Source organism: Pelodiscus sinensis, chromosome 2 (genome assembly GCF_052426305.1).
Source record: "Pelodiscus sinensis isolate ZL-2025 chromosome 2, ASM5242630v1, whole genome shotgun sequence".
Taxonomy (NCBI): Eukaryota; Metazoa; Chordata; order Testudines; family Trionychidae; genus Pelodiscus; species Pelodiscus sinensis.
The window spans coordinates 20,786,020-20,801,707 of record NC_143053.1 but is presented as its reverse complement, the minus strand read 5'-3'; the positions used below and the strand labels follow the sequence as shown (position 1 = coordinate 20,801,707).

The 15,688-nt window shown below is 43.4% G+C and overlaps 1 protein-coding gene across 10 annotated transcripts in view; it reads right to left on the bottom strand.

Moving 5' to 3' along the window:
* The window catches only part of MTSS1 (MTSS I-BAR domain containing 1), a 191,742-nt gene continuing 176,054 nt past the window's right edge, over positions 1-15,688 (bottom strand). For 5 of the 10 annotated variants that reach the window (XM_075920153.2, XM_075920154.2, XM_006123574.5 and 2 more), the window contains 5 exons: positions 11,828-11,947; positions 10,694-10,888; positions 7,417-7,581; positions 5,567-5,729; positions 1-2,902 (listed from right to left, as the gene is read on the bottom strand). In XM_075920153.2, coding sequence (XP_075776268.1) covers positions 2,211-2,902; positions 5,567-5,729; positions 7,417-7,581; positions 10,694-10,888; positions 11,828-11,947 — 1,335 coding nt within the window. In that variant the 3' untranslated portion in view covers positions 1-2,210. The remainder of the gene's footprint in view (positions 2,903-5,566; positions 5,730-7,416; positions 7,582-10,693; positions 10,889-11,827; positions 11,948-15,688) is intronic. The other 5 variants (XM_025184924.3, XM_075920155.2, XM_006123576.5 and 2 more) reach the window with 2 other exon arrangements.

Genomic DNA, 15,688 nt, shown 5'->3' with positions numbered 1-15,688 from the left:
TTTTCCTTCAGTTCTTTATTTATAATGTAGGCTGAAGCAATCATTACAATGTAGAAGGGAGACACAGTTACAGCAATTATTTATACCAGTTTAGAACAAAAAACCACACAAGGAGAGGTCAACTCTCAGTACAAACTAGCAACTAAACCACAATAATTTACCATTAGAAACTTTTTATTTTTTAGCTGTGACACTGCTTTTACAATATGCAAAAACACAAACAATAGAACTATCCAAAGTGTTTTGTCACATTCTTTCTACATTGAATTTGGCAACATTTTATATTACATTTACCGAGAGTATACTAACGTTTAAGAACTAAACAAGTGAAAAGCTGTACTTCGGTACAGTTACATCCATTTATTTTAAAGGTTTAAATAACACTTTTAACTATTGAGATTATTTCCTAACAGTTTTTGTTTAAGCAAAAACCATCAAGCATCATTTGCACAATGCATCCGCTACTTTATCAAGATTGGTGGGCTCCACCACAGGCACTACTGTTTATTATATTCGGTAATAAGGAGCTTGTTTTTCAAAGATAGGAAGGTTTTGTATATTCTAAGAATCATGCCTTTTTGCTTTAAAGCCATAATATAAAAATGTTAAGCAACCACAGCAGTGTAAATATTATATAGAACAGTGACTATTCAGTTACAAGAAGTCTCACATCCAATGCAGTTATGTAGTAAAGCAGAAGAGGTTATGTAGGCAAGATAAAAGCCAGCAGAAATCTGCAGTGTTTGGTGGAAACTAGCCCCTTGCATTTAATTTGTTGTGTTTTAATAGTCAAACATACAAGCCTGGTATCTCTCACTTTTTGTATTGAAGATAGGCAGGTTGCACCGTTTTAGAATGCTTCAGTAGCACACTTGGAGCACACCAAGTTCTGCACATTTTTACTGGCTTCAGGAGATGAGAACTGTAGTCATAACTAAGTGTTCCTTTAAGAAAAAAAATCCATCTATAATTCTACCAATTACATTCCAAAAATACATTACTTAGAATACAAAAAAAGAGAACAGAGTGGTCAGTCTCAGAATAGTCTCAGACATTAAATACAAATCTTTCTCCCATACCCCCTATTTTTCAGTATTTAATAAAAGCCAATTAACTACCATTTAAAAGACAATAAGAAAAACAAGCCCCTGAATTGAAAGAATTTTATTTGCAATTTACTAGATATTAAGCTGGTGACTGTGGTCAAATCATTATGTGTGTTCTTAAAATATTCGGGCTTTTCAAGGTGCCCAGCCTGCTGGGCTCAGTCAATAAAAGGCATTTTGATATATCTAAGAACTCCCTGCAAACTTTTTAAAAACATTTTCACATTTGTAACTGCCTTAAGCCTCTTGAACTTGTTTTGTATTCAATGAAAGGATGAGTAAAAGAAAGTAATAGAGGAAATCTAAGCCTACACAGGTAAAGTGGCATGCATGTGACTGAAAGCTGTAGCTGTGTGGTCTAGGAGAAATGTGGGGGGAAAAAACTAAAGTCTTTAAACACGCTACAGAAAAACACTGCAATCCAATATGGCTTATTTGGATGCACTTACTGTGAAGCTACTAGCACTTAATTCTACTAGGCTACTCTTGTGCAACAGCATCTGCTATATTGATGGCATTTCCCACCCCACATTATTCCCCAATACTCTACCAATTGCAGGTTTCTTTCTTGCATTATATTGCTTTTATTATCAATTGTTCCTGCTTTTCAAACAAACAACAAAAATCCTTATACTTAAAATGATGATCTATTCCTTACTGTTTCATTTATGCACAGAAATACCATTTCTTTTAAATTTCACTATTACAAGGTACTCTACAAAAGCCTGCAAAAAAGCCAAAGCAGTAATCTTTTCGCCAAAGTTAACTACTTAACTCCCCCCCCCCCCCAATCCCCCTTTGCGTATTTAAAACTTTACAAAGAGTTATACAAAAGTTAAATGGGATTTGGCACGTTCAGAAAAAATTAAAAGGGGGTCTTGATCAAAAATGTGCAGAAACAAAATCACTGATATTTACAAATTAAAACGCTAGTGAAAATTTCTATTACTATGCACTTTCATCTTATTTTCCCTTTATAGTACCCTTAAAACTGCGTATTACTGAGTTTTCTACAAAATCTTTTGATTATTTATTGGAATGGACAGACTAATAAGGTTTCAGCCCAGTTCATTCTCAGTGACTAGCGCTCTGGCAGCATTCTGCCTATGAAATACGAGGTGCTGAGCGATCATTTGTGGTCGTTTTCTTCAGTTTGACACCACGGCGAATGGCGTTCAGCATGTCTTCACCTTGTGGGGCATCCGCAAGACATGGGTCTCCTGGGTCACACTTTGGTTGGCATGGGGGCGCAAGGGTGCTTGAGCTATCCCTTTCTTCTCCCTCACTTTCAGGGACTGCTTGTCTCTGCTCATCTGGGGTATTCAGCTTCTGGCTTGGTGGTGGAGGGTTGATGGATGCTTGCCCACTCCACAAAGAAGAGGGCATACTGATGACTCCTTGCCCACTGTCGCCTGCCGATTCAGACTCAGGGCTCTGTTCAGCACATTCTTCTGTCCCACCCAGGGTGCCTGGCAGCCCCCCCAGTACATCTGGTACAGTTGGCGTTTTGACAGGAATCACTGGAGTTTTGATTGGAATAGGGCCCCCTCCTATGGTACCCCGTCTGACCGAAGGTTTAGTGGAAGGGGTCCGTCTGATGGTTGCTACACCGGGTGTAACTATTACAGGTCCAAGTGTAGTTGGCAGGCCTGCAGTAGAAGCAGGACGCTTAGCCTGGAACATTCTGCGGTAGGACTGGCTGATGTCACTATTTCTTGGAATGGTTGAGGATTTGTCAAATTCTTGTTGTTCTGTTTCCTGATCGCCACTCACAGAGAAATAATCATAATCTGAAACTGATGTCAAAGGACAGTTAGAAACAAGCTGGAGCAAATAGCTAAATCAGGTTAGTGAAGCTAAAGTAAGTGTATAACAATTAGGGATGTGAAAGGTTAACTGGTGAGCATCACTCTAAACTGGCAATGCTTACCAGTTCCGGTTATCTGGTAACTGGAGGGGGCTGAAGCAGCTCCTTGCTGTGGGGTGGGGCTGCTCCAGCCCTGCAGGAGGCCTGCCATAGATGGGCTATTCTTGTCTACAGCAGCCCCTGTCCACAGGGCAGGTAGTGGCACTCCACAGACGGGCTGCTCTGGCGGGGCTGAAAGCCGGGAGCTGGCAGCTCCAGTCCAAGTGCAGGGTTGGAGGCAGGAGCATTGGGGGCTGCTCCAGCCAGGCTGGAATGGTCCTCAGCTCAGATCCCATTTAGCCAATTAACCAGTTAAATGTTAACCAAGATTTTTACATCCCTAACAACAATACACTTGTATAAGTTTGAAGTCAATATCTATTCATTTTTGCAGAAGACACACTTAACTAGCATGTGCATGCCCCTAAAAGGTGAACAAGCCTAAGATACTATAGCCACAATTTTCAAACCTAGGTGTCTAAAGTTAGATGCATAAGTGGCCTGATTTTAGAGGTGATGAACTTCTCTCTCCCTCTCTTGCTCTCGGAAGTTAACAAGGGTTGTCCATGCTCAGCACCTCTTGGGGGAAAAAAAAATCTGATCACTTAGAATCATAGGCTGGAAGAGACCTTAGAAGCCATCAAGTCCAGCCTCCTGCCCAAGGCAGGACCAATCCCAATTAAATCAGCCCAGCCAGGGCTTTGTCAAGCCGGGACTTAAACACCTCTAGGGATAGAGACTCCACTACTTCCCTAGGTAACCCATTCCAGTGCTTCACCACCCTCCTAGTGAAATAGTTTTTTCCTAATATCCAACCTGGACCTCTCCCAACACAACTTGACACTATTGTTCCTTGTTCTGCCATCTGTCACCACGGAGAACCACCTTTCTCCAGCCTCTTTGGAACCTCCCTTCAGGAAGTTGAAGGCTACTATCAAATCCCCCCTCACTCTTCTCTTCTGTAGACCCGCCTCTCCTCATCAGTCATATGCTCCAGCCCCCTACTCATTTTGGTTGCCCTCTGCTGGACCCTCTCCAGTGCATCCACATCTTTCCTGTAATTGCGGGCCCAGAACTGGACAATACTCCAGATGTGGCCTCACCAGAACCGAGTAAAGAGGAATAATCACATCTCTGGATCGACTGGCAATGTTCCTCTTAATGCAACCTAATATGCCATTAGCCTTCTTGGCTACAAAGGCACACTGTTGATTCATGCCCAGCTTCTCATCCACTGTAATCCCCAGGTCCTTTTCTACAGAATTGCTACTTAGCCAGTTAGTCCCCAGCCTGTAACAATGCTTGGGATTCTTCTGTCCCAAGTGCAGGACTCTACATTTGTCCTTGCTGAACCTCATCAGATTTCTTGTTGCCCAATCCTCCAATTTGTCTAAGTCACTCTGGACTCTCTCCCTTCCCTCCAGTGTGTCTACCTCTTCCCCTCTCTCAGGCATTTAAGACATTTGGGTGACAATTGTAAAGAATCCAATAAATAAAACCACTGATTACTCTGTCCTGTTAGCCACTTCCCAATATTCTGAAGTTGTTGATGATGGAAGTGCAGTCCTATACTAAAAGGCAGCTCTCTCTTTGTGGAGGTGCAAATTTGTTATCTCTCAATGATTTCTGCATCAGATATGTTCAACTTACAGGTAAAAATATATTCTAACAGCCATCCCTTCAAACTCAGCATGAGCTCTGAGTGTTAAACTGGATTCCTTCTCTCTCACACATTAGAAGTCAGTGGTTATGTCAAATTTGGCTTTCAGTTATGACTATCCACCCTTATTACCTTTAATGGATTTGCACAGGTGTAACCAATTCAAAATTAGTAAGCAATTTTAGTGATGCACAAAGGATAGAATCCAGTTCTCTCCCTTCTGAAGCTGAATTAAAAATAAATCCTCAATACAATGTCACTTATTCCCAAATAACCTTAAGCAAATCTATTTTTTTCCATTTGAAGTTACTACAATTTCCACCTATGTTTAAAAAAAGCTCTCAGAATGAGGAAACCAGAAGTAGGCAGCTAACCGAGCAAAGTTCGTGGGTTTGCCATTGGTCAACAGAGGACAACTCCCCCCTCCCATTCCCCCCCAAAAGGCTATACAGTCAGACACACAAATCCTTCAGAAAAATTATTAAATAAAAACCTATAAAATCAATCAGATTTACTATAAAAATGCTACAATACTTAACAAAATTCACACTTACACAGTGAGGTTGTGTAAGGTCCTACACTGTTCCTCAGACCTCTTAAGTCTTTAGTTGGTGTGTAAGGTGTTGTATAGACACCACTCCACTGAGTGAATTTTGCCATTATTTGCTGTTTAATAGAGAACAGGCTAAGAGGCTTACAAGATAGTATACAGCTCACACTTAAGCCTGAACAACCCATCAGCCGGGCACATCAATGTTAGTTTTGCTCATCTCCCATCACTAAGCAGAAAAGAGCAACGTTTCTGGACTTCAAACCCATTAGCAGGGAGAGGTTAGGAGCTGTGAGGGCCTTGTTTGGAATGCTCAGACAGCGTAGCAGTTTAGGTCTGTATACCTTGTGATGGGATAGTGTCCTCTGAACAGCATGGCGTGGTAGTCTGAGTGCTATAGCCACTGGAACACTGCAAGGAATCTCTGCTGCTTCTCTGGGTGTCCAGCTGCAGACCTCTCGTCAAAGCTAGAGCTAGCTCCTCGCAGGCTTCTATCTCCTCTCCTTGCTAGTTACACACAGGAAAGCAGCTCATTAGATTCGTGTCTGATTTAGCTGGAACAATACTTGAGGGATCTCACAGCTGTACCCATTCCCAATTCAGACAGAGTCACTGCCACCACCCAACAGGATTATTTCTACATATTCACCATTGTAAAAAATCCAGAGCTTTTTCTTCTATCATAGTGCCAATATACTGAACTGCGTATCCTCCATTAATCCTAGTTACATAACATAAGAATGGCCATACTGGGTCAGACCAAAGGTCCATCCAGCCCAGCACCCTGTCTGCTAACAGTGGCCAATGCCAGGTATCCCAGAGGGAGTGATTCAAACAGGTAATGATCAAGCGATCTCTCTCCTGCCATCCATCTCCACCCTCTGACAAACAGGCTAGGGACACCATTCCTTACCCATACTGGCTAATAGCCATTTATGGACTTAACCTCCATGAATGTATCTAGTTCTCTTTTAAACCCTGTTATAGTCCTAGCCTTTACAACCTTCTCAGGCAAGGAGTTCCACAGACTGACTATGTGCTGTGTGAAGAACTTCCTTTTATTTGTTTAAATCTGCTGCCCATTAGTTTCATTTGGTGGCCCCTATATTATGGGAACAAGTAAATAACTTTTCCTTATTCACTTTCTCCACTCATGATTTTATAGACCTCTATCATATTCCCCCTTAGTCTCCTCTTTTCCAAGCTGAAAAGTCCTAGTCTCTTTAATCTCTCCTCATATGGGACCCTTTTCAAACCCCTAATCATTTCTGTTGCCCTTCTCTGAACCTTTTCTAATGCCAATATATCTTTTTTGAGATGAGCAGACCACATCTGTACACAGTATTCAAGATGTGGGCATACCGTGGATTTATATAAGGGCAATAAGATATTCTCCGTCTTATTCTCTATCCCTTTTTTAATGATTCCTAACATCCTGTTTGCTTTTTTGACTGCCGCTGCACTCTGCGTGGATGTCTTCAGAGAACTATCCACGATGACTCCAAGATCTCTTTCCTGATTAGTTGTAGCTTAATTAGCCCGCATCATATTATATGTATAGTTGGGGTTATTTTTTCCAATGTGCATTACTTTACATTTATCCACATTAAATTTAATTTGCCATTTTTTTGCCCAATCACTTAGTTTTGTGAGATCTTTTTGAAGTTCTTCACAGTCTGCTTTGGTCTTAAGTACCTTGAGCAGTTTAGTATCATCTGCAAACTTTGCCACCTCACTGTTTACCTCTTTCTTCAGATCATTTATGAATAAGTTGAATAGGACTGACCCTTGGGGAACACCACTAATTACCCCTCTCCATTCTGAAAATTTACCATTTATTCCTAACCTGTATTTCCTGTATTTTAACCAGTTCTCAATCCATGGAAGGCTCTTCTCTCTTATCCCATGACAACTTAATTTACATAAGAGCCTTTTGGTGAGGGACCTTGTGAAAGGCTTTCTGGAAATCTAAGTATACTATATCTACTGGATCCCCCTTGTCCACAGGTTTGTTGACCCCTTCAAAGAACTCTAAGAGATTACAGATTCCAAGACTGTTTATGCCTTAACCATTCTGTCTTTATAAAAATGGCTGTGCCAACAAAAAGCCCTTGAACTCAAAATGATTGCAAGAGCTAACTAATGCATCCCCCATGCACGACACAGAGCTCCTTAGTAAAAATTAGAGCATCACCCTTGTGGTAGCTGACACAGTCATACTGCGAGGTCTCTGGGCCTCTTCAGTGGGCACAGGTGGTCCACTTGGGGCTCCTCCATTAGGGTCTGGTTCACGTTTCTCTTTGCGGCGTTGCAAGGTGTTCACCATAGGCTGATCATATGGGCCTGGTTTAGCCCAATCCTAAGGAAACGTTTCCATTAATAAACATAGTTTCTGTGTGGAAATACAGCCATTCCTATTATAGAACAATACCAATACAGCAGCAGATTAGGTATCAAATGTAGGTGCAATACTGAAAAACGTGAAATAAAATAATTCTCAAGATACAGGTTGTACCTCCCTTAACTGGGACTCCTTGGTCTGGCAACATCAATGGTGCAGCATGGACCACGGATATTCCTAGACCAGAGAGGCCAAAAAGAGGGAGGTCTGGTGGTGGGGGGGCAGGAGTGCTATAAGGGGCACCGGTGATTCAGCCGAGAGCCAAGAGTGTATTTGTGGGGGGGACGAGTAAGGTCGGACAGCACAGCGGGGAGTTCTGGCCCCAGCAGAGCTCCCTGGCCCCAGGTGCTGGGGAGCCGTAGCCTGGCCGTGGCTGTGGACCTCTAGCCCCAGCCAGAAAGCTCCAACCCCAGTGGCAGCCAGAGAGCTCTGGCTCCATCTCTCTACCACAGCTGCAGAGCTCTGGTCCCAGCCACAGAGCTAGGTGGCTGTGGAGCTCTGTCTGTGGTGCTCTGGCCCTGGCAGTAGCAGGGCTGGGGAGAGCCCCAGAGGGCTGAGGCGCCAGCGGAGGCAGGCTGGAGCTCTAGCCCGGTGGAAGCACGGCCACGACGGGAGAGATCTTCCCTGGTCTGGCAAATCCTCTCATTCAGGGCCAGTTAGGTCCAAGGGTGCCAGACCAGGGAGATCCAACCTGTATTTATAAAATAGTTCATGATGTAAATGCATCTCTTCTAATCTTCCTTTAAACGAAATACCTAATATTCTTGCCAAGTAAAACTCAGTTGCATTATGTATTGCCATTACCACAAACGAGAAATTACAGTGCATGTACAAATGGCCTGTTAGCCATCCAACAATTCATTTGCACGTGCAATAGCAGAAACTGCACACATCACATTATGGCTGCGGTGTTCCAATAATTTGTAGTTTAAAAAGATCTCAATACTCCATTAGGAATTTAAATTTATTCTGAGTATTTTCTTTTAAATCTACTATTTATCAAAAAAATCTAGATTTTAGTTAAGAGCTATATCAAAGAGGTCTAACTTCACTTTGCATACTGATAACACTGAATTCTTTAAGGAGGCAATTTTTCAAGCTATTGGGAATATATGCACTTATGGCTCTATTATACAGTGAAAATTCTGAGGGTACATAGAAACCATAGAGCATGCACTAGGAAAAATGTTCAGAAGAGAAATTTTGGGGGGGCAGGGAAAGAGACTATAAATTCACTACTGATCAGTTCCAGAGGTGCTGCTTACCAAATGATAATACTCAATTAATTGTAAAGAGGTCTTCTCTAATCTCCAAATGAAGTCCCTTCTGTATCCTTTTTCATAAGTAAACTGCCAGAACTTTAAGACTACATAGCCCATTTCTGGTGGCAACCTGGCTGCCAATCAGCCTCTTCTCTACCCGCTTCAATTCAATGGAGGACTCATAGAAGATACCCAAGCCCAGAGGTGGTCGTTTGCATCCTCCATATAGAGCTTTCAGAGGGAGGTAGTTCTATATGCTTCAAGTTTCAGATGGTGGGGTAGAACTGGACGCTTGTATCTAAAGTTCCACAGCTTCAATAAGTATCCTAAGTCTGGATTTAATTTAAAAAAAATCAGTGGGTATAGATGCAATATTGTAACAAATCTACAGCTAGTAAAGAATTTCACAGCTGTCTGCATGATGCATGCTATGGCTACTTGGCGCTTCAAGGGGACAATTCAGATTCTCCTGGTCCACAAATACTGGTTTACTCCTTTCATTTGAGTGAAATGAGAATCTCTGGGAAGTACTGGGCCTATGACATAATGGAACAGTTCTGATTCTATCCACTAAAAAAGAGAGGGAGACTACCCAATAGTTTAGTGATGGGCAACCTAGGCTAGTGAGTGGCCCTCTGTCTCAGTGGGTCGCAAGATTGTCATAACCAAGACAGGCTTCCAGGATAGGGTAGTTTTGCTAGCTGAACTTGCATACCTATAGTTTGTGGGGTGTGCCAATTGAACCATAGCAGTACCTTGACTGGAGGCAGAGGGAGCACATGACTCTCACAGTCAATGCTGTGAGTAAATCAGCATGAACCTCACTTCACATGCCCTTGTTTTATGTGCTTGTCACTTTGGTAATACAAGTAGGAAAAAAAACCTATGCAGATGGAAACCAGCAGAATCTGGCAACTCTGCACATGGGCAGTGGTAAACAGAATGTTTCACAGGCCACACATATAACTCTGATAGGCCACGTGTGGCCCACTGCTGTAGTAGTTCATTACAATAGCTAAAAGCAATACATGCATTTGGCTGACCTATGAAAAACCTCCACTAAGTGAACTAGATGCCAACCGTATATTTACCACTTCAGGCATAAGCTTGGCAGGGTGCTAAGCAACCTGTAGAAGTCCTACCACTTTGTGAACAGAGCCCAGAGTGCTCTCAGAGGAACATCCCCCTCTCTTTCAAAGGCCAATCCTGTCTTTACTGTTACCTGTCTATTTTTAAAGGCAAGTACAGGCAGTCCCCGGGTTACGTACAAGATAGGGACCGTAGGTTTGTTCTTAAGTTGAATTTGTATGTAAGTCGGAACTGGCACATATTGTAGGGGAAACTAGCCAAACATTTCTCCAGAGCTCGGTTTTATTCTCCCACACCTCACTTCCCTCAGTCCTTTGTTCTCAAGCTGAGGTGTCTGCTGAGAAAAGCCGCTCCGCGTCTCCCTGGTCTGCTGGGGGGGGGTGGGGTGCTAGCTTTGCGTCTCCCTGGTCTGCTGGGGGGAAGCAGCTAGTGCGGGGTTGCCTCACCCCATTTGTAAGTAGGGATCCGATGTAAGTCAGATCCATGTAACCCGGGGACTGCCTGTATTTTACAAACCTTAGACTGTTCATGGTCATGCAGAAATAATGGTTTAGTTCTTTGTACATTTATAATCTGATTGTGGATTCTAAAGTCCACTTTAGAATGATGCTAAACAGAGAAAAATCAACTGGTAAATCAAGGATTTCAAAGACAACAACTGTAGTGAGTATGGAAAAGCATGGAGAGGAGAGCACTGCTGCAACAAAAGAAACACAAACCTTCCAGCTAGGGATCTTAGATGATGGTAACATGCCTGGCCCAATGGTGTAATAATGACCGCGATCTGGAAGGAGGACTGAGGAAGCCCGAGTCCATGCGCGGGAGACAGGCGGGAAATGAGGGAAAGGACCTGCACCAACTGAAGCTAGGTATGGGTCACTTGATAAACTACAGTGATAAAACCCATTAGACAACTGGAAACAAAACAAAAAATAAATTAATATAAACAAGATGAGTATGGAAATACACAGTGACTGACGTGCTCTGGGCAAAGAGAACGTCTCTTTCATTGTAAAGCAAAAAAATTGAGAACTGTTACAAATCAACAACTAATTAAAAAAAGGGCTAATGTTTGCTCCTGAAATGTACCTGCCTGAAAATTGTTATTGGAATTAACAAATTTCAGAGGACAATCCAGAAATCATTTTCTTTGGGCTGAGCAGCTTTGCTGGTCTCCTCTGGAGATGGTATTTTGGAATAAGAGCCTCAACAGGTTATTTATTATGCAGCTCTGGACATGGAAACTGAACATTTCCAAAGCTGAAAATATTCATGTCCAGCATTATCATGTACAATAAAACAGAGAGAGGAAAGTGTGCAGCCTCCGAAAATGACATGTTCCAGCAGCATAATGATATGGGAAGAAAGAAAAAATGGCAAGGAGTGACTGAATAAGAATGGATCTGATATCACTAGCTCCCCTGAATTTAGGGTTTATCCAGAATGTATGCTAACATTGTAGGGTTTTTTCCAGAGATTAATGCATAATACATAATTTGGAGGAAAACAACAGACAGTGAAACCTGAACAAGAACTCATTTATGTAATGTTCAACTACTCTCTTTAGACAATGTCCCATAATGCTCCCAAGCAGAGTGTGAACAGTTTGGCTGCACCTGTGTTAAGAAACCACCTGTGAAGCAACCAATTCGTAGGTCCCCGATTGACAATTTAGACAAGTTTCACTGTAATTTACTCATGGATTCATTCTTTAAGGGAGTGTGTATCAGTTCCTTTTCTCATCTTCACAGGGAAAGGTCTTAGCTCCGTGTCCCATGCATGCCATTACTTAAATGTCACTGGGATTGGCTAATGATCTAGAAGATTTGTATGTCTGAGATGAAATTTTTCACCTTATCTGTGGAGGCCCACGCCCCCATGGTGGAGCCTGAGCTGACTGAGGTGGGGGAACTGCACTCGCTCACTGACTGGCAGGTTTCAGAAGCTTCTGAAGAGGCAGAGCTGGACGAATTCTGCAGCGTGAACAGCACCACAACAACGCAGGGGAAGGAAAAAACAAGCCACCAACAAAGGAAAACAGAAAGCACGCACACACAGACAGACACACACAGGAGAAGGGGGAAGGATGAGAAAAGCAGAGGGTTAAGGATTAAATCAATCATTAAATACTGCTCAAAGCCACCACTAATGATCAGTAACTCTACAGGAGAAACACAAGAAACTATGTAGCATATTTTATACCAGGTGGCACTTTCTGCCTTTCAACCTATACAAGATCCATAGCCATTTCAATCTCCCTGCATCCTTATCTTGCTCTAATTTTCAATTCATGATGGTTTTGTTGCTTAAAAACAAACATCATCTTTTCCTAAAACACCACACCAGGGAAGACAAAATCCTACTGATGGGCCTGCTCCTGAGCCTACTGAAACCAACAGAAAGCTTTCCACAGATTTCAATAATCCAATTGGGTCAGGTTCACGCTGACTTGAAGTCATCCCTGGAATTCTTCCATGGTCAGCGGAAAGTTTCTGCAGTGACTTCTGATGACCTGTTGCCAGTAACACAACCCAGCAATTTCTGAAAGCTACAGAAGCTCAGGAGTAGCCAATACTCACGGGCTATGTCTACACTGGCACGATCTTGCGCTAGAGATATGCAAATGAGGCTAAGCGTAGAATATCGCCGAGCCTCATTTGAATATCTAATGAGCCACCATTTTTGCAGAAGAGGCTCTTGCGCCAGAAGGAGCTGTCTACACTGCCCCTTGTGCAAGAAAAACCCTCTTATGCAATGCCGCGATGCTGATTATTTTCAGGAATAACGGCATTGCGCAAGAGGGTTTTTCTTGTGCAAGATGGGGCAGTGTAGACCGCTCCTTCTGGCGCAAGAGCCTCTTCTGCAAAAATGGCGGATTAGATATGCAAATGAGGCTCGGTGGTATTCCACGCTTAGCCTCATTTGCATATCTCTGGCACAAGATCGCGCCAGTGTAGACATAGCCACAGGGTTTTATGTATAGCTTCTGTGGGACTCCTATTAAATCTTACATTTGCTCTGCGGAGTGACTAGGTCAATTCTGAAGTGAGAATGGTTTATAAAATATCGATTTGTTAAGAAAGAAAGAGCTCCTGGCATGACCTAAATGATGCTTGGTTCACTTACTGTCTTCCAAGCCAGTTTCTTTTCCAAGAAAAGCTAGCTTATTCACATACCAGAACTTTCTGCTAGCCAAGTAACTTGGATGTAGTATTTTATTGAATGCTTTTTGCATACCTAACATAAGAACGGCCATACTGGGTCAGACCAAAGGTCCATCTAGCTCAGTATCCTGTCTGCCGACAGTGGCCAGCACCAGGTGCCACAGAGAGGGTGGACCGAAGACTATAATCAAGCGATTTGTCTCCTGCCATCCCTCTCCAGCCTCTGACAAACAGAGGCCAAGGACACCATTTTATCCCCTGGCTAATAGCCTTTTATGGACCGAACCTCCATGAAATTATCTAGCTTCTCTTTAAACTCTATTATACTCCTAGCCTTCATAGCCTCCTCTGGCAAGGAGTTCCACAGGTTGATACCTAGGTATCAATGATCAATTGATACCTAGGTATCAATGTTTATTTTGCATTTTATCCTGCATGATCTTTGAGATAGAGGCAGCATCTTCCTCTGTATTTGGAAAGCACCTAACACACGTGGAGTGCTATTCCAGTATATATTAACTAGTCATAATTTCTGTAGCCTGACATATAACAAACAGCTAATGAACTCCAAGAATTATTTAAGCATAATGAACCTCCAGCCCTTTACATTTAGTAGTTTAATTAACAGATGTCATAAAGTTTCCTAATCTACGTATTTTAACTTGGTATTAAAAACAAACACACACTGAATGACAGTTAGTGAAACTACTTCTAATTTCAGTCAGAGTTTTACATGTTTTAAAGATTTGTAGAAGTTTCCTGCACTTCATAATTTATGAAGGACAAAAGGAATCTTTTCAAGAATGTTTCCATTGGGAACTGTATGAAATTCTTGAAGTTTATCACTTCACTACATCAACAGACTCCCCTCAGCTTCCTAATTTGCAGAAGTTCAAACTAACCTGCCACATATTTCTGACCTAGTTTCCCTTTTTAGAGATTACCTATTTTCTGTTCTTGTCTCTAGCAAGATATTTTAAGAATTCTTTATTATTACTCAGCCAAACGGTCTCCTACAATTTGAGATCAGCATTTATTTTGCTCTTAATTGTCCCTTCAACTTGATTTGTCTGCTTATTTACTTTAATATTACTTTAATATTATTAACTAGGTTTCATCATAATCCAATTGTTTTAAAAGCCTTTTTGATTGTATCTTGTGCCTTTACAATGGCTTTTGCTGTCCTTTTGTCAAGATTACATTCAAAATAGAATGAATTCCATGTGCAATCTCTCCAACTATTACTGCCCACTTTTCTGCAATACATTTCTTACGTTATTATGAAGGCATTTTCACGTTTGCCCAAAATCAAATGCATCATTTATTTATCACCCTGATAAGTCAAATATCACATCAGTTGATCCTCCCAACTAGGCCCCTCTATTATACTAAGCAATGGTGAGCTTCAACAGGACCTCTGTCGTGCAACATGTGCACCAAAGAGATATGTGCTATGTTTACCACCATATTCCCCACCTTAGTTTTATGTAGTTCCCTCAAAACAAGACATAGGCAATTCCAACCCCATCGGATTTAAATCTGGACCTTTGAAGTAACTATCAACTGCAAAAGATCACAAACCTGATCTGTGTTCTTCAATTGCTCAGTAATGTCCAGCTATCACTTCAATACAGGCAGTCCCCGATTTACGCGGATCCGACTTATGTCGGATTCGCAGTTACAAACGGGGCTTTTCTCGCCCCGGAGGATGGGAGCGGCGGGACGCCCAGATGCGCCGCGGTCCACCACCCCCATCCTCCGGGGCGAGAAAAGCTGCTCCCCGTCTCCCTGGTCTGCAGGGAGACGGGGAGCAAAGCCTTGGAGCACGCCCGCAGCGGGACAGCCCAGGTGCGCTTGGGCTTTCCCGCTGTAGGCGTGCTCCGCGGCTTTGCTCCCCATCTCCCTGGTCTGACCAGCAGACCAGGGAGATGGGGAGCAAAGCCTCGGAGCACGCCAGCAGTGGGACAGCCGCAGCGCACCTGGACTGTCCCGCTGCCCACGTGCTCTGCGGCTTTGCTCCGCGTCTCCCAGGTCAGCAGACCAGGGAGACGGAGCAAAGCCGTGGAGGACTTGGGCGGTCCCGCCACCCCCGTCTCCCTGGTCTGCTGGGGGGGGGGTGCAGCTAGTGCCTCCCCCCCAGCAGACCAGGCTTTTCTTGCCTACCCCTGGGGTAGAGCAGCTGGGGGCTGCCGGGTTGGTCCCGCAGCGCCGCTCCGGACCAACCTGGCAGCACCCCAGCTGCTCTGCCCCAGGCGTCCTGATTCAGCCGCTGCTGGTCAGTTTCAGCAGCGGCTGAATCAGGACGCCTGGGGCAGAGCAGCTGGGGTGCTCCAGTAGCGCCGAGGAGCTGCGCTACTGGAGCAACCCAGCAGCACCCCAGCTGCTCTGCCCCAGGCGTCCCCAAGTCAGCCGCTGCTGAAACTGACCAGCGCTGACTACAGGAAGCCCGAGGCAGAGTTGCTCTGCCCCAGGCTTCCTGGAATCAGCTGCTGATCAGTTTCAGCAGCAGCTGACTTGGGGATGCCTGGGTTTCTTAAGTAGAATCTGTAT